The sequence below is a fragment of the Bombus terrestris genome, chromosome 10 (assembly GCF_910591885.1).
Source record: "Bombus terrestris chromosome 10, iyBomTerr1.2, whole genome shotgun sequence".
In the NCBI taxonomy this organism is placed as follows: Eukaryota; Metazoa; Arthropoda; class Insecta; order Hymenoptera; family Apidae; genus Bombus; species Bombus terrestris.
Window position 1 is genome coordinate 2,105,790 of NC_063278.1, and position 24,457 is coordinate 2,130,246.

The window sequence follows — 24,457 nt, forward strand, 5'->3', positions numbered from 1 at the left end:
GCTCGTTTAGCTGTTCGTTTCCTTTCGAGAGATCGCGGCGCCGACCAGGCAAAATCGAGGGACAAAAACGTTCGACGTCGGAATCGTGACATATGTCGCTTTCCAGCCTATCGGCGATGTCAGTCTCGCGGCGATTCTCGTTTTCCGTGTTCGCTCAGGTTCTCGTCCTCGTCCTCCTCGTTCCCGTCCTCTTCGTCATTGTTCCATCCTTTCACCCGCGTAGCTCGTTTTCCTCGCAAAAATAGTCCTGCCACGTTCCACGTTGCTTCTCGTTTTACCGCACTGCGATGTAACCCCTTCCCTCCTTCGGAGTTGTATCGTTCGAGCGACGTTTCGTTTTTATCGGTGCTTCGTAGCGAACGCGAAACGAAAACAAAGTAAACGGGGAACCGATAACGGTTGCGAAAATATTGCTCGTAAATAAACGGCGAGTCTCGACTTTGGGTGGAAGGTGGTCGTCGCGGGCCGAGCGCGCGCGGCACGGTGCGACTACGTAGGGAAACGGGTTTTTCTTTTGCGACTCGAACGTCGAAACGTTTTTCCAGACTGGCACGCTAGTCGTTACTAACGGCAACCGATTCGTCTCGAAGATTATCGCGTTTACGATATATCGCGATATCATGGTACACCGTAGTACGGTCCACGGCACGAAACTCCCATCGGCGGAGTTTAGCGGACCTCGGATCTCTTCCCACCACGAGACGCGGCGCGCTATCGTGAGAAGCGGCAGGGCTTATCGGCTCGGTGGATTCAGATAGCGATCCGGTAACAGGGGCTATAACCCTGTCGCTACCGACCTTCTAGATTGAGTTTCGCGATATCTGCATTCTTCGCGACCCGACCGAAATATCTCCTTTCCTTTCGCTTTTCTCTCGCTTTGACGGTGCGCTCGGAGAGAAAGAGTGGATCTATCGTGATCCGTTAGAACTTGGAGCGGCCGGAGAATCGCGCGAATTGGAGGAAAGAGCGCGGGGAGAGAGTCTCTCGAGATGGTACTTGGAAGAAATCCGATCGCCCGGTTATTAAAGGTTCCGGGTACGTGTCTTGGTACGCGTCGCCTCGCGGTTTCGATTTCCGATTAGGTTGCGTGTCGGGTCACCGTTGGTCAACTAAATAGAGTTTTCTTCGAACCCGCGTTCCGAATCGACCGATCCGACGATCTGTCTATCTACGCGTGTAACGTCGTATATAAATATATCGCGGAGATAAATTCGATCGATCCGCCTCGCGACAGAGGATCGACGCGAATTCAAGTTCGAACGGATGACTCGAAGAAGATGTCGTCGTGCGTGTGACTCGCGAAACGAAGCTACTCGGAACCTCGGATACGGACGTCGATACGGCCGAGTGGATGTCGGTGTTGCACCCAGTCGTGTCGTGGAAGTTACGAGCGCGTAACACGTGCCACGGGCACGTATCCTTTCCTTTCTCGTTTACCCTTGTCCACGTCCGTCGACTCGAAACGGCACGAGGAAGCTGGCAGACACCTGGTTAATGAGAGAAAAGTGCCATGGACGACAACCAAGACCGGGAAATGGAAGCGCGATTCCAGGTGAAACGTTCGAGACGCGAGCAACCGTGACGAGAGACGACGACGCGTATCGAATCGTCCGCGTTTTCTCTCTCTCTCTCTCTCTCTCTCTCTCTGTCTCTCTTTCTGTATTTTCATCGAACGCAGCTCGATCTTTCTCGTGTTTGTTCGCGCACGCCTCGCGACTCGTCGTCGCGTGATTTTCGTTTTCGCATTTGCAAACGGCAACGATATATTGGTTCGAAGGACGAGGTTGTTCGGTTATCGATGTTTCCTTTACCGCGAATACCGTTGCTCGAGCCAGTTTTGTTGGAAATCGTTCCGGGAGAATACGCGAATCGTCCGATGAGCACGTACCGATCGAGCGGTACGTGTCGGACGAGTCGTGAGAAAACGCGAAGGTCACGCGTTTCTCGGTTTGCTTTGTGTCGTTCGATCGACGACGTGTCCACCAGCGTTCGACGCGTTGCCCCGATTCGCGATAAAGATACGCGATAAAGAACGCGATCGAGCGCGAAGATCGAGCTCGGACAGAGAGACGTACGTGTGTGACGTTGAATTCGACGTTATTGTTGGAAATCGTGACGGTTCGAGCATTGCGAGACACGTGCCATTCGCGTTGCGCAACGGCTGCGCGAACCGGAACTCTTTTGCCAGGTCTGTTTCGCGAGTAGCCGAATTGCGTTTATCGTTCTCGCAGGGAAAGTAACGAAGACGACGACGACGACGACGACCACGACGACTACGACGACAACGACGACGACGACGACAACGACGACGACGACGACGACGACAACGACAACGACAACGACAACGACGACGACGACGACGACGACGACGACGATCGTAAGCAGCCTGGCATTTTAGAAACCCTTTGGAAGGCGCCTCGTGTCCCGCGTCGTACGGTTTTTCGTCGTACGGTCGTCAAAACTCAGGTAGTCGTAGGGGGGTCGTGACGCTAATGGTAACGGTAGCGTTAATAGCCACCGTAATGGTAATGGTAATGGAGTAGTTGTGTTCCGGGTAGTGGTTAGTCGGAAAAGAACATCGAAAAACGTCCTGCCTTGGCACGCGCCCGCATTTACGGCCCGATGGATCGGAGAACGGTTCTTGGGTTTCCGGTCTCCCGCGAAACATTAGCGAGCCCGTGTCGCCGAGGTTTCCTTTTTTTGCTTTCCGTCGTTTATGCCTTTCGTTCGTTCCCTTTCCTCTTTCGAATTTCCTCTTTGCCTCGACCCGATCGTAAATCAAATCGGATCGCATGAATTCCCAAGGGCAGGGGCGTGTGCATCATCCTCGCCTGGCTGCTGCTCTCCTCGCTAACATGCAGCCTGTACAATCGAGCGTGTTTTATCATGTTGTTTCAGTCCGTTGTATCGTTCGATGAGCAGCGTGACCGGTATGGCCGCGGCTAGCGCGACGGGAACCGCTGGTGCTTACGGGCTTCCTTACATGACCGGCAGCCCCACGGAATTGACCGCCACGCCGCAGCAATTGTGGAACGCGCAAGGTAAGTTTGTTGGTGTTCTACGTCGAAAGAAAAAGCAAGCGAGGACGATTGATCGACGACCGATCTTTCGAACAATAGGCTTAGGGACGACAGGCCTTTCTACAATTTCGGAGGATTACGGCAGTAGTGGTAAATCATCGGGTACGGTGACTCATCAGGCCCTGCCAGCCTTTTCGCAACCGTTCTGCGGCAGGCCAAGTTTTCGAGGATACAGCCCGTCGTATTCGACGCAGCAGAACACTACCGGAGTAGGAGCCACCGTAGAACCTTCGACCTGGAGCTACGGTTCGCCTTCGAACGACACCCTGGCCACTCAATATGCCGCTCCTTCCAGGCGACAACCCGTCGTCAACTCTCCGTCAACTCCGGCGCAACATCAGCTGACAGCCACTGCCAGCCTTAGCGCAAGTAAGTACGCTTCCTCCATCTTTTGCGTTTTCTCTTTTCTCTACTCTTCGTTCGCGTATTTTCTCTCCCCTTTGGAATCGCGCTTTCGTCTCACGCCCTTTTCTTCCTTTCGCCCCCTTTCCCCTCTTCTTCTTTTCTCCCTTTCCCTTCGTTCCTTCTATTCCTTACGCGCCACCACTTGCCAAGCGTCCGTTCGCGAACACGCTGCTCGAACGATTCCGCGCGAACAAACGGCTCGGCGTCAAACGGTATTTACGTTTACGCGTATCGTCGACTCGCTGGCCGTCCGTCTCGCTCGAAAGACGAAAAGTGTCGCGTTACGGCTGCCCGTGGACGAGTTTCGAAAAAACGATAAATCGTCGTGGATGACGACGATTAGGGAGGAGCGCGAAGGAACAACGACACGCACCAGCTGCATCGTGTTGCAGGCTCTCGTAAATTACGAGAAAAGGATTCGATCGGACCCGTTCGTTCCCCTCGCTGCTTACTAATTCGTCGAACGAACGTCGAGAGGCAAAGGGAAGAGAGATCGAACGAGGGCACAACACGAGCACGCGAGTCGTGACAAATTTTTTCGACCGCACGGCGACGTCGGTGGGCCGAAATCAAGTCCCTGGGCTGGAAAAAAGAATATCGCGTTACAGTTTCTCTCGTTTCCCGATTTCTCCTTCGTTTCCTCCTTTCCTCTCTTGTTTTCTTCCATTCTTTCCTCTCCCCCTCCCCCTCACCCCTCATCGTTCCGTAGTCCAAGTATTTCGTTTATACGTCGATTAAAGCGAAGTTTCGCCTCCCTTCTCGCCTCTCCTCGCGCGTGTCTCGCGTCGTTATCTTGCGCGCAAAATACGACGAGTGGAAACGTACTTGGCGCGTTGGCGCGAGCTTACGCTGGCGCAACGAAGGGATAGGTACGGCCGATGGTACGAATTTTCGTGGTTATCTGCTCGAGACGAGACTTTTATCGGTTGCACGGGTCGCCGAGGCGTGACCGATGACACGCTGCTCGTTTCGTCTCAAAACGACGACCGTGATTCTCGGTGGCATTTTCGCGAACGGAGAAGATGGACGGACGCGACGATTTCGCGACGAAACGACGGGGTGCGTTCGCTGAGTAGGACGTTCGTCGTGATCCGCGAAGCGCGTGGTAAGCGCGCCACGATCGTCGTGCTCGGTATCGAAAGAGGCGTTGATATACAGCGACCGTGACCTAGACAACAGCCGCACTTCCAATCTAGTTTTGTCTATGCGCGATACAGAAGCAACGATAATAGAGTTTTATGTATCTAATCTTGTTCCGGGACCGCAAAATTTAGATAAGTTTAACGGCGAATCGCGATCGCGTTTTAGTCGGAGTCGAACTCTCTGCACGGATAGAACATGGAACGCGCGTCGTTGCTGAAGAACGCCGCGACGATCTATCGAAGAGAGAAACGCGATTCGTTGGGATCGCGCGGCTATTTCGCGGTGACAGCGAACACGCGTGCACGGTTAAGCGAGCGCGACCACCGAACGCAAAAGTCGTCGCTCGTTTCGGTTGGTTTGCGTTCACGCGATAAAGTGTCTTGTTTGCGATTCGAGATCGGTGTAAATCCGTGCTTTCGACGATCGTTATTTTTACGCCGCGTTATTGTAATAACGACAGTCGGCGCGATAACGTCCGCGTCGAGTGCATCACACGACGCAATCTCGACGAAGGACTCGACCGGTTCAAAAGGTCGCGCGGATTGTTTTTTTTGTTCCGATCGACGTCGTAGATGCCTCGATTCTCGTAGACCAACGAGAGAAAAAACTAGCGGCTTTTTCTCGCAGCTGCGCCGCGTCTCGTCGCGTCGGCTCGCGTTCGTTTCGAGTTTCGATCAGGTTCGTCCGTGGATCCAACGACTAACCATCGACGACTATAAGCGACGGTGGATGGCGATGTGCGTGTGCAGTGGGACGCACGCGGCTCGCATCTCGGAACGCAGCCAGGCTCTGTCTACGGAGAAGAAAGTCGAGTCGAAAGCTTTTTAAGTGGCGTGCGCGCGTGGTTCTTTTGGAAAGCGAGCCGGTGCGTCTGCGGTTGCGAGCGGAGCTCGTTACTTTAGCCGAAAGCCGAGGGGAACCAGGAATATGGCTTTTAACATACCGCGGATCTCGAGTGGTTTTGGAACGCGCGTCTGCGACGAGTCGAGTCGAGGCTCGTCCACCCGAAGGAAGAACGACGGGGCGAATCTCTACGATCGACCACGCGTCTGCTCTCGGTTTAACTTTGACTCTGCTCGCCAGACCTCGTAGCCGTCGAGTCGCTTCGACGTGTCCTGTCCTGTTTCGTCTCTCTTTGCTCTCGCGCCCTCCACCAACCTGCACCGCACGCACGTGGCCTTTTCCGTTCGAGTACGCTCGAATCGCTTCTCTCTTTATCGTAACGATCTCGCGAGCTCGTGCGTTTCTCTTTTTCACCGTCCCGTTTACAGCTTTCTCCCGTCTCTCCGCGTCTCTTCTATCCCGAATCGTACGCCCTCCTTCCTCCGTGATCTCGCTTTTCTTTTTCCATCGATTCGCCTCGCGCCGCTTTTACGTTCCTCGTGTATCGTAGCGTTGTTCGTAGACGCGTACCTTGGCTTTTCGCTCCTTCACCCTCTCGATAAAAGGAGGGCTCGCAGTTGCCTGTGCCCCTTACGGCACTGCTTCGTCAAGTAATTAGACTCTGCCATTCTCATTCCCCGTCGCTTCGTCATCTTCCCTCTGTGTGTGTGCGTGCGTGCATGCGTTCGTGCGTGCGTGTATGCCGCCTTGGTCATCGTTGAATATTCGGTTACGACGAAGAATATCTAGCATTTCCGTGCGGGCACACCGACCATCATTCGCTTCTTCGCTGTCTGTGACGACAACATCGGCCCTGCAAAGGGATAACGTTACCGACTGCTCTCGTACCCTTCGTTTAAACGGAATTCGCGACAGTCGTACATTATAATTCTCGTAAGCGTTAAAGAAGCGACGGAAAGAAGGTTTCCGCGTTTTCCCGCGTTTCTTCCGTCTGCCCGGCTTCTCCGTTTCTTCGCGTCTCGGTATCGCGTCGTTGAGAGCGGCTAGAGATCGTAAGATGATGGCAGCTGACGTCAGCTACATTTTGCTTACTAATATACGATATCCGATTGCTTCCCAGTCCCGTTTCTGCCGGATACGCGACTACCGGTACGCCGACCTTTTCGTCCTCTCCTCGTTTCGATGTCGCCGTCTCGGAGAGTAACGCGAGACCGAACTTCGTCGCGGCTACCTCTTTCGTCGACGTTCGTCGGTTCGTCGATAGTATCTCGTCCTCTTTTTTTTTTTTTTCGGTAATAGCAACGACGATGGTGGAAACGCGTGCCAACGATATACCGCTCGTCGTCGTGACGTATTTAAATAGCTCGACGTAGCGGTACTCGTCGCGAGTACTCGCAACGACCGCTAGTTATTGTTATCGAGAAACACCGGAAATTCTGATAACGCCATATCCCTCGACATCCTTTGTCGCGCGTTGCTACGTTTCCTGTATCCTTCCCCGGCGTACGTTTCGCCTTTGTTCCTCGTTTTGCGTCTGTTTTCCGTTCGATCAACGAATCGAGACGAATTCACGAATTTCAGCGTATTTCAGCGAATTTCGACGTGTCTCAGCGAGAGTTGCTTGATAAAATTCTCGCTCGTGAAAGTTGCGGTTGCGCGCACGTCTATAATAAAGGTCGGATGATTGCCTGCAAGCGATGGAAAAATACAAAAACGAAATTTTTCGGTATCGACCATCGCCGGAGGTATTTTTCTCGAAAAAATACCTTGGAAATTACGTGGCTTCGGGCGTTTCGCGTTTAAGTACTTTCCCTGGCCAGGTATTCGTCGCCGGACGTCGGATCGTTGGCGCGTACACAACAGCAAGCAGCGTGCTTTCGCGTATCCCCGTCGTGTCCCCTTTTTCTTCTGCTTTCCACGTTTCGAAGTCAAATCACGCGGTTTCGAAATCGCCGGTCTCCGATGGGTAAATTTCACGGAGGGAAAAACCGACCGGATGCGGAAAACATCGATGGCCGCTTACGCGCGGCACGACGAACGAAGATACCATTTTGAAACTGTACAAATCGCACAGTGCACAACATCGAGGCGGAATACTTTACGGAGGGCCGTGAGTGTGTAAATTGTGGCGCAATTTCCACTCCGCTGTGGCGACGAGATGGTACGGGCCACTACCTGTGCAACGCGTGCGGTCTCTACCACAAGATGAACGGAATGAATCGACCCTTGGTGAAGCAGCCACGGCGATTGGTAAGGAAGAAATGGAAGAGATACGACGGCCGGCTAAGCGGTCGCGGGAACGCTAGATCGGCGAGTTTCTCGTCGAAAGCGCGAACGCGCGCTTGGCGTCGGACTCGTTGCCGTTTGCCGCTCTCGCGCAACCATTTTCTCCGTTTCCATTGGAAAGGGGAGAAAGTTCGTAGCCGGGAGAGCGGTGCCGCGTACATATAGAAAAACAGGAGCCTGTGTGGAAATTCGCCCGAGTCCGAAATGGGCCTACGATCCATGGTTTTGCCATTCGTGTGGTAGCAAGTTGGGGATCGGGCGGTATCCGCGATTCAAGAACGGCACGCGGAACAGACGCGTGCCACGCAATGGTAGCGCATCGAGGACCGATGCGATACATCGTGCTCTTTCGATTTTCCACGTCTAAGAAAAGAACGAAAGGATTGGAGGCGCTTGCTTTAGGCGCGCACGCGTACGACGACTAGAAGCACCCCTAACGTTTGGCATCCTGTCTCTGTTTCAGTGGCGGACCAGGGCGATTTCTACAAAGGCTTCTATGGGTATAGTGGCGCCCGTCGCGCCGTCGAGGAGAAATCGACGAACCGGCGTTTGGTAGGTGTCATCCCCCAACACACACTCACTCACTCGCTCATCTCGTTCATCTCGCCGTGCATACGTGACATCCGGCGTATATTCTCCTTTTCTCTCTCTCTCTCTCTCTGTCTGTCTGTCTCTCTCTCTCTCTCTCTCTCTCTCTCTCTTTCTCTCTTTTTCTCTGTATCTTCGTGTTGCTCTGTGTGTCTCCCTCTCTCTATCTCTCTCTCTCCCGCCCTCTCTTTCTCTCTCTATCTTCCTTTCTGTTTCTATCGCTCGCTCGGTCGCTGGCTATATTTATCTCTACTATTTTATTTCTCCCGTTTCGACCACCTAGTTCGCGCATACTTTTATCGTTCCGTTAATCATGCTTCATCGATAACCTTGTTTTGATCATTTTCATCGTCCGTTACTTCTCTTCCCATTGCTCGCTTTACTTCCGTCTTGACGCACTTCCCTCGAAGACTCGAGAGTAGAACAAACGACGTCTGTTTTGCAGCGTAGCTCGCAAGTAGCAACAACTACCGGTCGAACATTTGTCGTAGCTTCGAGGTGCCACTATACCCATGGTAGAATCGCGCTCCGTTTCGAAATCCTGCGTAGCCTGATCGGACGACGTGCGCCGATTTACCTAGACGCGTATATGCAGCGTGTCGTTCGTCGATGCGATCAAACTGCCAACGAATCACTTTGTCGATTCTCGTCGTTTCTCGGTTCTCGCTCGATCGAGGCCGTCGTAGCAGCAGGCTCGCTTGATTTCGTTCGCAGAGGGTATAGCCGATTACGCTGTCTCGCGCGCGATACCGATCGCGTCGAACGGTTGGCGATCGCCGCGTACGAGTCAGCGTTCGGGCTTGATCGATCATAAGTTAAACGGTAGATGTAAGATTTCTTTCGACCTGATCGACCCGACACACCTTGCTTTCCTCTCCTTCTCCGTCTTGCTTCTTCTTTTATAAGTGTCTGTCTGCTCGCTCGTTCTTCTACTTGGACGAAAGAGAAGAGGCTCTTGCGATATCTTGTCACAACTTTTCTACCCCGCGATTTCTCTCGTCGTCGTCGTCGTCGTCGTCGTCGTCGTCGTCGTCGCCATCGTTGTCGTTGTCGTCGTCGTCGTCGTCGTCGTCGTCGTCGTCGTCGTCGTCGTTGTCGTTCCTCCTCTCTCGCCCCTTCTCTTTCAAGTTTTTCTCTCTTCGTGTCCAAGTCGTGTGCAAGTTGCTTAGTTAGCACGCGTTTTAACGAGATTTCGTGTGTCCGCAGTCCGCTTCGAGACGAGTGGGCACGTCGTGCAGCAATTGCCAAACGACGATGACGTCGTTATGGCGCAGGAACACGTTAGGTGAGCCCGTTTGCAACGCATGCGGGCTCTATTTCAAATTGCACGGCGTGAACAGACCTCACGCAATGAAAAAGGACAGCATTCAAACCAGGAAGAGGAAGCCAAAGATGAAATCGACCGATGCGACGGCGATCGCCGGCACCGTCGCTTCCTGTACAGGCAACGGTGAGATGGTTCTCGAGGGGTACGTTATCGGATAAACGGATTTTTATACAACACATTTATCAACAACCGTCGAACGATTCGTTATCGTTTAACTCGATCCGAGTGCTACGACTATTCCTGGTCGAAGATTCTACTCGTACACCTATTAAATACGAGGCTAAAGCCGAATCAACGCTGTTTCACCTTGGACCATGAAAGAGCAGCGTAGATTCGGCTGCAGAGAGTCGCAAGGCACCAGTCCCGGTGGCTACCTGGGTACGTTTCGTAGCTCGGATCGACGCTCCCAACGATCGTCCACCGTAGTCTCCGTCTTTGTTCTGATACTTGGCTGTATTTGCGCTGTTAACAGGGATACGCGCGGTTTCGTCCCTGGACCCGGCGATATCGTGCCCATGCAAGCTGGACGCGGACTTCGTATGATGGCACCGCGAGTCGAGTCCACGCGTTCAGGAACGTCTAGCACGATAGAATGCGTTTCCGCGAGCCACGCCACCTCAGCTCGTCATAACGGAAACACCAGCATCACCACCGCCAGCAACAACAACAGCAATAACAACAACAACGCTAACAGCAGCAACAACAACGTAAAATTGGAGCCAGGTACGTGTATCTCGTTCGTATCGTTGTAGCACGCTGCGCCATTCGCAGATTTTGTTCACCACGTTGCAACGTTTGCGCAGGCACGTACGGAGAATTGAGGATGAACCATACCGCAGTGCCTCAGGTGACCTACGGCAGCAACCTGTACGGCAGTCCACAGTCAGCCAGCCGAATCGTCTCTTATCAATCGGAAATGTATTACGATATGATCGCCTCGCAGCAACAACAACCGCAGCAGCAGCAACAACAGCATCAACATCAGCAGCTACTCGAGACGCACTCGCCGAAAGTCGAATGCCCGTCGCCTCCTTGCGCGAATCGATCGCCGGTCATGATATCCGCGAGTCATTCTCCCGATCATCATCAACTCGCTTCCCCTCATATCGTAACGCTCGGCAATTCGTCGCCCAACACGGCGGCCACTAAAATTATCCTCGACAACGGTCATCTGGACAGACCGACGGTCGTCTCGATATCGTCGTAAAGCTCGTTCGTCGGCCAACGTTCGACGTTGAGATGCATGTCCAGCGTATCGTAATTTCGAAGAAGGTGCGAAAAAGGAGAAAAGGGGGGGAACGACGTCTGTTCGATGAACGAGCACGAGGACGAACGTTTATCGCGGTTCGCGAGTCGATGAGAGAAGAACGAAAGGAAACGAAAAAGGAAAGGAAATGTCTTTCGTCGTTTCTTTTCGTTCCAACTGTCCTCTCGTTGGTGCGTGCGCTGTTAGAGCAGCAAAAACGATAGAACGGACGAAAGACGCGTAAACGAATCGTTCGATTCGTTGAAAAGAGGTGGTCGCCTAGCGCGGGGCTAGTTACTCGTACCCTTCATAGACCCGTTATAATCCTAAGATCGGTGAAAGAAGTGGTAAATAGGAGTACGTAGAAAGAGTTAAAGATTTTACTGATTATATGTTGAAAAGATCGATTTGAGAGAATGGACGTTGGATACTTTCTGTGTAAATAGGAAATACATGTTATTAGAAAGTAATAAGCGTAGATTCGAAGCGCGAACTGTGCGCGTCGAATCGGAAGCGTTGGAAAACTAAAAATAATCGTTATCTATTGCGATCTAATTGTAGCATCGCGTCACCTTGCGACGTTCAACTCGTTCAAATGCACTACGACGTATATATGTATATCACGATACGATGCAGAAAATTGTAATTTTATAACGCGTTACGATAATGTAATTATGTCGGCGACTGAACATCGACGATCAGCGACTAAATGTTGCATGTTACGTTTCAACATGTTGGTATATTATCAAAGTGTTCTGTATCGAATCGATTATTTTTAAATAAAAAGGGATATTTAAATCGGAACGAGGAAATTGTACGAGACGGCTGAGACCGGCCGATCCCTGGAAACGTAGAACGCCCTTAGCAGATGCAAGCGGAGAAAGGAAGAAGAAGCACGCGCAGCAACGTTTACTCGAATGGCATCGTCGCGTCGACCAGCTGGCGAAGAGAAGTCGGTGAACGTGCAGGAAAAACTTCATCCCTGTGTATTTTCGGCGATAACGGCCGCGATATCTCGACTAATCTCGGTTAAAGGTTGGGACGAGAGAGCGAAAGCGAGCGAGAGACAGCGGTGGCGGCGGCGGTGGCGGCGGCGTGGCTTTGCCTCATTGGCGTAACCGGTGGGAAACGCAGCGTATTCCGGCTATTCCGCGTATTCCGGGTGAACGACGGGAGCCCGTGGTAGATGGCCGGTGAATGGGAATTATCGAGATAGGCGAACGAAGGGGATCGAGGCGTGCGATGTTTGCTCCCGAGGGGATAAGTTGGACGACGTTAGACCGTTCGGATTTACGCGGAGTCGCGCCCCACGGCACCAATCTTACGACCGTGTCTCACCTGAGCAAGTCCCTTATCGCAGGAATCCCGTGTGTGCTCTGCAAGTATGACGACACCCTCTGTTCTCGACTCGAGTTCTCGGCCTCTTCTCCCGCTGTTTTCAACGATAACGCGACGTATGAGCGCGCTCTCTCTCTGTCTCTCTCTCTGTCTCTCTTAACGCACGGTGCGTTTTTTAGCTTCTTTCCGCATACGCGTACGTTCGCGTATCTAGTTCAGAGACGCGGACGATCCACGTTCCTCTTTTCTGCGTGCCGCCGGTTGCCTTTCCCTTTTCCTTCGGGCTGCCGCGTGGCCCGTTTCGCGTCGAGAAAGGATTTGGAAAGGAAGCGAAAGGGCGGAGGGAGAAAGATGGAAATGCGAAAAGGGGAGGACCCGGTGCAGCGGGACCAAGATGGCGGCGAGCGAAAAGGGAGGCTAAAACGCGATCGATGCGACGAGTCGAGGGAAAGCGCGAGGGAACGAGCCAAGCTCTCGTCTAATCGTGTTCGGTCAATATTTAACGCGTTCGCGTTAACGTTGGCGGTCGCGCGTGCTTTCCCTCTCCCACGTTTGCTCGAATCGAAGCTTCGGTACGACGCTACCAGGCGGCAGCCGACCCGAATCGTCGTAGGCACACCTTGGCAGCGCACCTGTGTCAAGCCGCGCTTTCGCCACCTTCGCTGTCGAATCGTAGCCGCGTCTGTCCCGCGAGTCGACCATCGACCGTCGACGCGACACAAATCAGAGCTTCTTCGATATCGTTCGCCAAACCGACTACCTGTATCACGGAACCTCGTTCACGCGAAACGTTTCTCTCACGTTCTCCTACCACGGTAAGTTCAGTCTTCGTCCTTTAATTTTCCCGCTTCGATCTTAGTCCGTTTCGTTCTCGCTTCCGCTTCGAGCCGTCTTCTTTTCTTTTCTTTTCTTTTCTTTTCTTTTCTTTCTCTCGCTCGCTATCTTTCGGCCGTTTTCTTCCGTACGCTGGTTCGTCGGTCGCGCGTTACCTCGTGCTAATAACCGCGACGGAAGGGAGCGCGTCCGAGCACGTAGAAAGGGAAAAGGAAAATCGCGAGAGAAAACGCGTGGAAACCGGTCGGTCGCGTGGCTCGGCGTACCGTTTGACGATCGGCCGAACTGGAAATTTCGTGCCGAAAGTACCGCGGATGGAAACACGGCGCTATAATACGCCGAGTATGGGACGTTGCTGGATGGAGCAGCGTGGCGCGGCGTGGTGAGACGGAGCGAGTCGTGGCAACTCGAGACACAAGGCGGATTGAACGATATTTGGAAAGACGTAACTCGCGGTCTGTTTTGGTAGCGCGTGCACGATCCAGCCCGATTCGAACGAAACACTTGTGTTTTACGTTCCGAGCGGATCGACGACACTTGTGGCTCGGCGGATCGTCCGATTCCTCGGCTAGTACGGCCACGGAGACTGGAAAAGGTCGTCGGGTCGAATCCTTCCGCTGGATTCGAGGGACAACGAGACGCGAGAAAGCCGGCGGTCACGAGTGCCAGCCGTCTCGACGAAGTCTACCGCGAAACTATACGATATCGAGACGAGATACCCCTGTGCGCAGATATTTTATTAATCGTTGAGCACATAGCCGTCGTAAGATAATGGAATAATATCGGGCAACAGCGACGATAATGCCGTTTGTCGCTCGAGCGTTAATTATTGGTCTCGGGAGTCGCGTGGTCGCGAACGGAACGGCGCGCATTGTCCTCGGAAACGCGCGACCTGTTCGTCGTCGAAATTCGGGACGCGTCCGCGCTGCTCTTGCCGTTTACGCGGAAACGCGGCGACGCGAGCGGGGCACGGAGGCGAGCGCGAGAGCGAGGCGAGCGCGAGAGCGAGAGCGAGAGCGAGAACGAGCGGTGTTTATTCGTGGAAACCGACAGACACGGCTCGTTCGTTGTAAATTATTACGGTAATTGGCGTTGTAAAACGCGGGATCGGAACGCGCCACGGAGCCGTTCCGATGGATCACGCGTTATCGCGCGGTCGCGCGAATCGCGTCGTAAAAAGATTTAGACGCTGCTCGCGTTCCGCGACGTTTCGAGACGCGAAGGGACGAGACATCGCGTCGCGGCCCCTCTAAATCCATCGTCAAACTCGGTTTCGTTGGAAGAGCAGAGAGCAGAGCAGCGAGAAACGCGTAGCTCGAATCGAATTGGCAACTCGACGACGAGATGGAAAGTTACGAGAACCGCGACGCTCGATTCGAGGAAACGCGATTGCGTAACGCGATCGAGACGGGTACGCGTCAACCCTCGGCGCGTGCGCCTGCCGCTCTTGCCACTCGGACACCGTCATCGCGTTCCAACGAAATGGAAAAAAAAATTTCATTTCTTACGCGATCGCGTACGCCTTTTCGATATCGTTTCGTTGGCGCGAGCACGTACGCACCCACACCGGCTCACCTGGGATTTTCATTTACGCCGATAAGAATTTCCTACTCGACTGATAAAGAAAATGGCCTCGTCGTGTTCGCGATTCCAGTCGTGACGCAACCCTGTGCGTCGTCTTTCGCAGCCTTCGTACTCCCGAAAAAACGAGAGAAAAAGCAAGGAGAACCGCGTGCACGTGGCGCGCGATCCACACGTACTCATCCACCGACCGAGCTTACCCGGCTTTACGGCCACAGCGATTCGCCACCCCGTTCACATCCTCTTTCGTTCGCTTTCGTTTCTCACTCGTCTCTCGGCGTTCATCGGATGCGGCGATTCCAGGATCGAGGTCGCACGGCACGTCGACTCGGACCGCAGATGCTAACTCGAAAAGGAGACTCGGCGCGGTGACGGCCGACGGTCGGCCACCTTCGAGACGTCCTCGCGAAACTCGACCGCGGAACTAGAGACACGGCCCTACGCCTTCCTGGCGAACCCGACGACTGAAATTATCATTTTAGCTGATATACTAGCTAATGTAAGGATGCAGTTTTATCTCTTATTATCATGGGAAACGAGATAAATCGCGATAGTGTCGTTTATTTTGACAACGGCGTGCCTCTTGCCGATGGCTCGACATCCCCATCGGTGGCCGCCGCGCGGCCACATCCACGCGTCCGCGTCCTTCTACGCGTCGCGTCGCCCTCCGTTTCTACAGCCTGCGTTCTCTCTTTCGTTTCGTCGTGTTCGTCGTCGTGGTCGTCGTCGTGGTCGTCGTTCGCCCAACGAAGCTCGCGTTCGATCGTTTCGCGTTTCGTCTCGCCGTTTCGTTTTTCGAACGAAACGCGCTCGATCGAAACGCCGTCGAAAACGGAGAGGATCGTGACTCGCTCGTTATTTCTTATCGTTCGTTATCAACGATATAACGCGAAGCGATCTGCTCGTTTCCTTCGTTCTCCGATAAACGACGAATTTTTCGATTTCGCCGGAGATACGCGGCGAGGATGGATGGAAAATTTCTCGGTAAGCCGGTGGCTGGTGTCCCTCGATCGACGCCATCGACCACCTTTCGCGGATCACGGACAAGAAAAAAAAAAAACAAAGGCGGAATAGAAGAGGCGCGACGAGTGATTTTTCAAGCGGCGTTATCGCGATCGAGCCGGCCCGTCAACGTTTTTCGATTTTTATCTCGATCCTCCGATTAATCCGTATCTATGGCGAAACGCGAGACGTCGATCGCCTCGCGCCACGTATGCCTCGCTGGTGAATTTTTTTCCTCCGCGTCATGCGACCAACGCTTCCTGCTCGAGAAACTGGCCGATCCTTTCGCCTAGCGAATCGTTCGCCTTGCCGATGACGCTGCTTTCTTTGCGAAGATGAATCAGTGCCGGAGGGTCGATGACGCGACAACCGCGGCTGATTCGTCGTTTGCCACGGACGATCACGGTCGTACTTTCGGCGGGTCGAACGAAAGACGCGGGGGGCAGAAAGGGGAAAGACGAAACGTTGGTGGACGGAGGACGGGAGAGAAAAAAACAGAATAGAGGAAGAGGGAGAGGGAGGAAGCGGCGATAAGCAGCGGGTGCGAATGATTCACCGTGAGCATCCTACCAATACCGGGTAGCGAGTACCGAGACCCGAGTACGTACCGATTCTCCGTGACAACAAAATGGCGTTGACAACGATGGCCGACGAGAAGGGCGAGGAGCGCCGGGGAACGCACGAACACCTCGCGCGATCCCCTCGTGCGCCGGCTCCCTCCGCCCCAACCCCTCGTGACAAGGCGTTATCTCGCCCGTGAGCTAGCGAGCGGCCGCTCGTTATCGACGAACAAACAAACGGACCCCTCCGTTGCCTCTTTTCCACTCGATAGCCAGAGATTCTCGGCGCTCGTCTCTCTCCTCTCTTTCGCCAGTTTTCCGTGAAAAGAGAGAAAAGTAGAAACTTTGCTCGGCGGCGGCGCGACGGTTCCCTGTCGCTCGGTGAATTCGCTCGATCGTTTTTCGTGCGAAACGAGCGCAGCCGTCACGGGGGTGCCCCGCACAGTGCACGCGTAACGTTTATCCAACGTCGACGCGTTCGCGTTCGCGCGCGATTTCGATTTCTCTCGGAAGTTAGCCGAGTCGGCTGGTTAACGCGGCAGCCCGTGCAAACGGAAGAAGCACCGGCGGCGACCGAGAGCCCGCCGTCCGACAAACAGAGACCAGAGAGCAGAGAGAGAGAAAGGTACGGTCGCGTGCTCGGTCCGGAAGTCGAAAGTTTGACATCGTCGAAGGGAAGTGTGACGCGAGTCAGGGCAAACAGCCGTTCGTCGGTTTTTTCTCGAGACGGACGAGGCGCGCCGTCCGTCCCTTTCTTCTCCTGCCGCTCTTCTTCCTGTCGAAGCTCGTTCTCTCGCGTTGTTCTCGACGCGACCGCGACGCGTCGACCGACCGAATTTCTTAGTTCTCGCGGTTCGCCTTCTCGAAACGCGAGCGAGTCGCGTGTCCGAGGAGTCGTGCCCCACCTTCGCTCTTTCGCCGACAGTGGCCGTTCGCCCGAGGAGAAGGAGGACGACGACGACTACGACGACGACGACGACGACGGCGAACGACAGTCCTCCGCGCGTTGGTTCGGCAAACGCGCCGTCCGTTTCGCTCTCGTTGCGTACTTTCGCTGGAAAGATTCGCTGCGTTGGTGTTCGCAGGTCGCGATGAAGGAGACGTTGTCGAAGCAGGAGGTTAAACGCGAATGGGAGGACGGTCGAGCGGAAGAGGATTCGCCGCGAGTGGCAACGACGGACGAGCGATCCGTCGAGAGTTCCAGGTCGGTGATCACCGCGAGAAGGCACGTGCGCACCATCACCACGGCCGGACACATCACCGAGACCGTGGCCGAACCCGAAGACTCGCAGCACCATCGTCGATCGGTCGACGATCAAGCTCAGCAATGCAGATCGCGCTCGTATCAGGACGAGCAACAGCAACAGCAACAACAACAGCAACAGGACCAAGGCTGCAAGCTGAGTATCCTGCAAATTGCACATACCGAGGCGGAGATGCAACAACAACAGCAGCAGCAGCAACAACAGCAGCAGCAGCAGCAGCAGCAGCACGCTCGTTCTCGCGAGCAGTCTCTCGTCTACATGACGAGCAACGGACAGGAGGTGCGGGTGCAGGTTTCGGAAACGGTGGATCCGTCCGTGCTGACGGTGAAGGATACGGTCAGGTAAGCGAAAACGCGTGGTCGCGTCTGTAGATCGTTCAACGACTTTCAACGATTCGAAAGGTACGAGACGTCGGAGCCGGAGAGAACGGACGCGGATCGCATGTACGCCGGATACTCGGCGGACGGACAGCAGCAACAGATGCGAAGGGACGGTCACGCGATCGCGATCCAGGCGGTGCAGGAGAGACGCGTGGTTCAGTCGGCCGGCGGCAATCAAAGGTACAGTCCGCGGGAGGCAGGCGGCCAGTCGAGCGGTGGAAACGGATCGACGGCGGTCGCGAGGTCGTATCATCAGGGCTCGTCGCCGGTGCTGGTCGCGACCAGCGAGGAATACGAGGGCGGTGGCGGCATGGCCGAGACGAACGTCGGGGTGCAGCTCGATTCACCCGCGCCACCGTCTTACTCTCCGCCGATCGGCGGAGACGGCGGTATTCGCGCGACCGCGACTTCCGTAGGTCACCAGCAGCCGGGTCAGCAGCATCAAATGGTCACGGGATACGTGAACACCGGTGGGGTGAGCATCAAGTACGAGACCGAGGCGGCGAACGTGGCCGCGACGAACGCGGTTGTGGCAGCGGCTGCGGCCGTCGGAGCCACGGTACCGGTCGACGGTATCAAGGTGTCGAGCACGTACACCACGCTCGAGACGGTGCCGATTCCTCCGTCGCAAGCCGTCCAGTACCAGCAGTACATATCCGCCAGCGAGACGTTTCAACAAGCACCGACCTACAGCTACACCAAACCCGGCGATCAAGTGATCTTCGCGTATCCGTCTCAACTGTCGTCGCGAGTGCCCGGGGTAAGTAGGCTCGGCTCGATACTTTTCTCCGTCGTCCGTCGCACCACCGATTTCTTTGCCCGTTTGTCTATTTGCCTAGCGTTGCGATATCGTCGCATGCGTTGTTACGCGATATTATTACGAGAATCGTATAAAAATAACGAAACGACGATAAACGACAATTACGAACAGTATCGGGTTGGCAACCAAGCGATTGCGGATCTCGTCATTAGGTGGTATTGACAAAATCACTCGGTTGCCAACCCAATGGTTACGATCGACGAGTTTTTACGCGTTCGGATACTCGGTGGAGTCGTTCGTAGTCGTAACATTGTGAGAGAAAAAAAAAAAAGAAAAAAAGAAAAAGAGCGGCGGAAAGACGCGAAGAAGGTCGAATCGCACCGAATCTAACGTATGCGCGAACGGTTGATATTTCTGTTAAACGAGATTGGTAATTTAGGTCGAGTCCCCTGGAAGCGCGTACATGAAGGGCGACCCGACGCTGGCGTCCTCGCTGGGAGGGTCGCGCGGCGTGCCGCCTCTTCACTACGAGCAGCCAGGCTCGCCGGGATCTCAGGTGACGCTGTACGGGACCGGGGCCGGATCGTACTCTTACACGAAGCCGAACACCGCCAGCGAGTACTGGTCGGCCGCCGGAACTCCATCTCCGCCCGCGTTCGATTGCGTGCCGAGCTATCAGAACGTGGCGGCGATCTCCGTCGGTGACGCGGCCAACATTCAGCTGTACTCGGGAGGAGCGTACAGCGTGTCGACCGGTAGCACCACGGCTCCGTCCCCGTGGCCGAATCTGCCGTTGACCAACGAGGACGGTTTCGACGGAACCATCATGACCGCCGATCCAAAGGAGTGCTTCGGTTGCGGCAATCCAACCTCCAGCTGGAAGAGAGACGAAACCGGCCGTTTCTACTGTCATAGTTGCATCTACAAGATGAACGGAATAAACAGGTCATCCATGAGATGCGGCAAACCCAAACAAACCGTCGCCACGGTAAACTTCTCGCAACTATTCGTGCGATTGCCCCTTTCGCCCGATCTTGCCTCTTCCCCTTCGTCGTCTCCTTCTCCCTCTCCCTCTCCCTCTCCCTCTTCCTTTTCTTCTTCTTCTTCTTCTTCTTCTTCTCCCTCCTCCTCCTCCTCCTCCTCCTTCTCCTCCTCCTCCTCCTCCTTGTTCGTTCGTTGGCAAGCGTCGTCCGCGAAAAAAAGAATCGGCGTTATCTGTTACCGAGAGCAAACAATCGCGCCGAGGCTCACGCCGGTTGTTGTTTACTCTAGTTTCTACGTCTCGAACGTTCCCATTTTCTCGAGACCACGCGAATACTCCACCGCTCCGTCATTTCTCGTCACCTGTTTTCTCGTTCTAGGCCGGTGTACGAAGGACGGGGGTTCAGTGCGCCAATTGCAGGACCAGCAACACGACCTTGTGGCGGCGGAACAACAACGGCGAGCCGGTGTGCAACGCTTGCGGCCTCTACTACAAGCTACACAACGTAAGTGTTCGAACGGTGGGCGCGCGTCCGCCCGCTCGATAACGTTCTACAAGGATTTCGTCGATCGGTGCTCCTTCTCTCCTCCGCCGTGCATCGCGAGCCACCGATTGCGAAACGCGACGACGATTCCTCGTCCGCCGACGAATTCTCGAGTCTCCCAACTCGAGCCGATTCTCTCTCTTTGTTTGTACAACTGCCGCGACCCATCGCCGCGAATTACTTTCGAAGCGAAGGCGCGTCTTTGACAGTGTGCCGCGGAAACGAAGGAAAGCAACGAGGGAACAAGCCGAATCCCGCTGTAAAATTTCATCCCGATGCTCTTCGTTAACCCGGTGGCGCGTACGACATTCTGCGTCATCGCTGGACCAGCGTAAAACCGTCGACGGAGAACCATCGCTGTTGCACCGATCTAACGACGCGAGTTAGCTTCGATTTGCCAGGCCTTCGGACGTGTCACCCTTGTTCCACGCGCCTATTCGTAAATCCAGATTCGCTAGTAGCGACGTCATCGATAGAATTTGCCGCTTCTTTTACGACCCACGGTCGATACGTAAGAAAATCGCATTTTTCGACTACCATCGAGTTCCTTTCTCTTCCTTCTTTTTCTTTGCTTTTCGTACGTATAATCGATCTAATATTTTAACACCTATATCGTTGGGAAAGTCGTTGCCGGGAGAGGTTCTTTGCTGCCGGATTCTCTACCAGGTAGTAAAGTTCGTTGTTATTACCTTGGCGGGAGGGGGGGGGGAGGGGTTAAGGAGAGCACACGCGCGCGATGTCGTCGATCCGTCGAAACTCGAAATCTTGGCCAAGAATCGAGAACGAAACGCGGTCACCGTTCGTGATCCCGGTTGCCCGTTGATTACTTTTCTTACGCAACGCGACGCTCCTCGCGTGGCCTTTATCTCGGCGTACTCGCCGGCCGACTCGTCTTCCCCCTGTTCTCCGATAATCGTTCCGAAAACATCTCGAAAAGGCCAAGATCTGAAATCGGTGCATCGATCGTACACGCGTGTTACATACGTGTACGCGATACGTCGTTACGAAATCACGAGTGCCGTGTTTCAGCGCACCTCGAGTGGTCCCGCCTCGAGAACTTGTGTTCGCTCGGCGTTCCGCGTCTCCGAAACCTTGACTGTTATCCGCGATGCATCACCGATGGTGCGTCGCGGCGCGTCCTTAATCGACTTTGATCCCACGAGCCGATCGACCGCGCAACCGTCTTATCGGTGATTTTAACGAGATCGTAAACGCCGATACGGCCGGCCGTTTATTATCACGTTTCGACGAATTCCAGTAATTTCGTGTTCGCCTGAGTCGCGGAAAAACTTGCTAAGCTTTGTTCTTTTTTTCTGTCTTTGCGCAGGTGAACAGGCCACTGAGCATGAAGAAGGAGGGAATACAGACGAGGAAACGGAAGCCGAAGAATCATTCGGGAATGAGCGGAAGCTTGGCGGGACCGAGCGGCATGCACAAGACCGAGATTAAGTCTAACTTACTCGGTGAGTCTTCGGTGAGCAAGTTTGTCATTAAATTCCTTTTCCGTTCGCTTTCCCCCCCCCCCCCCCCAAACGCGTCTATTTGTCTATCTCGAGACGGGTATCGATCGTCGATCGATACGGCTGGTGTACCTACGGATCGGACGAATCGTCGTTTCTCGGATTTCGTCCGTTCCTTGTAACTCGCCCTCTCTCCCTCTCTCTATATCTCTTCTCTCTCTCTCTCTCTTTCTTGTTATATATATGTTTATGTGTTGATGGAAGTACGATTTGAAGGAAAAATGATAGGTACGCGCGAATCGAAAAGGTACGATGATGATAAAATGCGTAGCATCGCGCGGTACGTAGTCTCATGGCGGACCTTGAACGACTCGAAATTCGAGTCCCGGATCGGGATTAAAGTCCGACATGGAGCGACACCGCGCCGCGTTGCGAACAAACAAGTCGGATGACCGATCGAGATAAAAAATTCGTCGCTCGTTCTAAATGGAGGGAGGAGAGGGCAAAGGGAGTAGCGCGAATAGAGACGAGCGTAACCGAGCGGAGAGGAGCGAACGCGAAGGTAACGTTTCGAATCGTTGGTCTCTTTTCACGTTCCAGTGGACTCGCTGCAGTTGAACGTGTATGGGAGCGGTGGTAGTGGTAACGGGGGTGGGATAGTGGCCGATACGGAGGCGAAGCAAGAAGCCGAGAGCGAGGCAGCGACCGGGGCAGGTACAGATGGCGGTGGTGCCGGTACAGAAACCGGGGATCGGGCGGAGAACGAGAACGGAAGCGGTAACGCGTCGGGTGGGAACGGGGGATCCGACGAACGTCGTCCACCCCTAGGTACACCGACTACGGGGCGATCGAGGCACGCGAGCCACGCTCACTCGCCCCTCGCTTTACCTACCGCCGCAGTTCTCAATCGACAGACTACCCTTACGTAAGTGCGACGACTCGCCTCCTTCGGTTTCAGCGATACTAATCTTTCATCCGTTTTTTTATCTTTTAGCGTGCCACCGCTAGAGCCAATCGTTAGCCAAACCAGTGGCGATCTCCTCTCGGTTATAACTTCCACCACGGCTATCCACGCCGAAAGGTCGTAACGAGGACGAGAACGAGAAGTACGAGAAGAAGAAAAATAACGCGGTAGAGAAGATCGTGTGGAAGGCGCCAACTAGTGCGACACGAGTGCCGCTTCTGCCAATGCGGTGACTGGAGAACGTCCGGGACGCAGCAACCAACTTCTTTACCGACCAAAGGTTCTCGGGCGTGTCACGGAAACGTCGTCGGTTTTCTCGTTCTCGGTCACGTTCTCGTAGACGAAATACGGAATGCTACGCGACTCGTCGTGTACCTGCGATTTTGGATTTCTTTTCTGTTTCCGGGCGAGAAACGATATCGTCTCGCCGTCTGCCTCTCCCTCCCTCTTTCACTCTCTCTCTCTCTCTCACTCTCTCTCACTCTCTCTCTCTCTCTCTATCTCTATCTCTCTACAAATTCTTTCTATTTATTTTTATTTGTAAAACAATTATGAGAATCGAGCCGGTTGCGCGTTCGACTCGATTCGACTCGACTCGACTCGACTCGGTTGCGAACTTGGAACACACGCTCGAGATGCGCGCGATCTTACCGACGAATTCGACTTTACCGATCGCGCTCGACCGTACCGACGGATGCGTCGCCACTTCGTCGGACGATTTCGCCCTCTGTACGAGGAGGAGAGAAACGCGAGACCGCCTGGGACGGCCGTCTTTTTCTCTCGCTTCTCGATCCTGCTGTTCGTCGGCTCCATCGCCTCGAACGCCTTTGTTCTTGGTGTTGGCCGAGTCCGCGAACGCTGCGAAAATTTTGTCCGTGGCGCGTTCGATCAGACGCGTTCCTTTGTAAATGTAAATACACGGCGTACCGATCGCAGCTGCTTTCGTTCGCGTACACCTACGTACGCGCGCGATGTATATACGCGATACACCGGCGTGCCAGCGCGCGTACGTGTTTGCTACGTATAGTATATGACGCGTCCGTGTACTCGCGAGAGAAACGAGTACACGTAGGTGTGCAGCGAGGCGAATTCTCCCACAAAGGGTAATATACGCGTGTTCGGACGTTGACCAAAGCGTCGACGCGCGAGCCGAAAATTGCAAAGGAATAATGGAAGAGCGAAACGTAGGAAAAAGAAAAAGAGAAACGTATTTATTTGCTGGCACGTCGCGAAGCGCGCCACGACTCGTACGGCCGCGTAACGACGAGAGTCGCGCGTGCCTTACGAAACCACCTTCGTTCGTTTTGTAAATTGTAAAGTTCTATGTAAAAAGCTTGAATAAAAAAAAGTCGACCCGATCTTGGTCGGATGCGGGGATTTCGATGGAAACGCGTCCCGAAATGGTAGTAAATGGTTTAGAGCGGCGCAAAGCGGTAACGACTGGTGAAAACCTTGAAAGAAACGCAGGAAAGAAGGATGCGAGACGAGGACGAGCGGTCCACGAAACGGCGAGGATCGGCATCGCCAGCAAGAGCAAAAGGAAAGAGCGCGCGCGCGCGATCGAGCGGCTGGCCGCTCGGGAAGGCGAAATGGAAGGCAGGCAAACGAGGAGGCCGCAGCCGGGGGGATCGGGGAATTCACGGGGCCGAGGGGGGAGGCGGGGGGCCGTGAGTCCATCAGCCTAAAGAGTGGCTATCGTGCCTGCTAAGGGCTATTCCATGTTAGCCGCTCTCGGCGAGTTCTTTTTTTCTTTTTTCCTCCTTTTTATTCCCCTCCTGGACTTTTTGTGAGGCGCAAACGTGGCGCCGCCCTCGAGATCCCTTCTCGCGCGGGGAAATACCGCAAGCTTCGTCGTCGTGTTCGTCGTCG

General features: G+C 54.3%; 2 protein-coding genes across 11 annotated transcripts in view; both read left to right on the forward strand.

Annotated features, from left to right (window-relative positions):
* The window catches only part of LOC100651336 (hornerin), a 32,240-nt gene extending 20,518 nt beyond the window's left edge, over positions 1-11,722 (forward strand). For 4 of the 6 annotated variants that reach the window (XM_012312950.3, XM_012312951.3, XM_020864858.2 and 1 more), the window contains 6 exons: positions 2,899-3,041; positions 3,120-3,449; positions 7,546-7,721; positions 9,552-9,814; positions 10,145-10,395; positions 10,476-11,722. In XM_012312950.3, the coding sequence (XP_012168340.2) occupies positions 2,899-3,041; positions 3,120-3,449; positions 7,546-7,721; positions 9,552-9,814; positions 10,145-10,395; positions 10,476-10,879 (1,567 nt within the window). In that variant the 3' untranslated portion in view covers positions 10,880-11,722. Of the gene's footprint in view, positions 1-2,898; positions 3,042-3,119; positions 3,450-7,545; positions 7,722-8,220; positions 8,310-9,551; positions 10,051-10,144; positions 10,396-10,475 lie in introns of those variants that run through there. The other 2 variants (XM_020864859.2, XR_007225432.1) reach the window with 2 other exon arrangements.
* Positions 11,723-16,517: 4,795 nt separating this feature from the next.
* Positions 16,518-23,946, forward strand: LOC100650330 (transcription factor GATA-6). Of its 5 annotated transcripts, XM_048409298.1 has the most exons (8): positions 16,751-16,858; positions 17,319-17,839; positions 17,900-18,638; positions 19,078-19,626; positions 20,000-20,125; positions 21,492-21,627; positions 22,225-22,549; positions 22,619-23,946. In XM_048409298.1, exons 2-8 carry the CDS (start codon positions 17,325-17,327, stop codon positions 22,710-22,712), a joined length of 2,484 nt encoding a protein of 827 aa, XP_048265255.1. In that variant the 5' UTR covers positions 16,751-16,858; positions 17,319-17,324; the 3' UTR covers positions 22,713-23,946. The 5 variants fall into 5 exon arrangements, with proteins under 5 accessions (XP_020720520.2, XP_020720522.2, XP_020720521.2 ...); XM_020864860.2 differs by having other exon boundaries at positions 16,519-17,839; positions 21,492-21,638; positions 22,239-22,549; XM_020864861.2 differs by lacking the exon at positions 22,225-22,549 and having other exon boundaries at positions 16,518-17,839; positions 21,492-21,638.
* Positions 23,947-24,457: the final 511 nt, after the last annotated feature.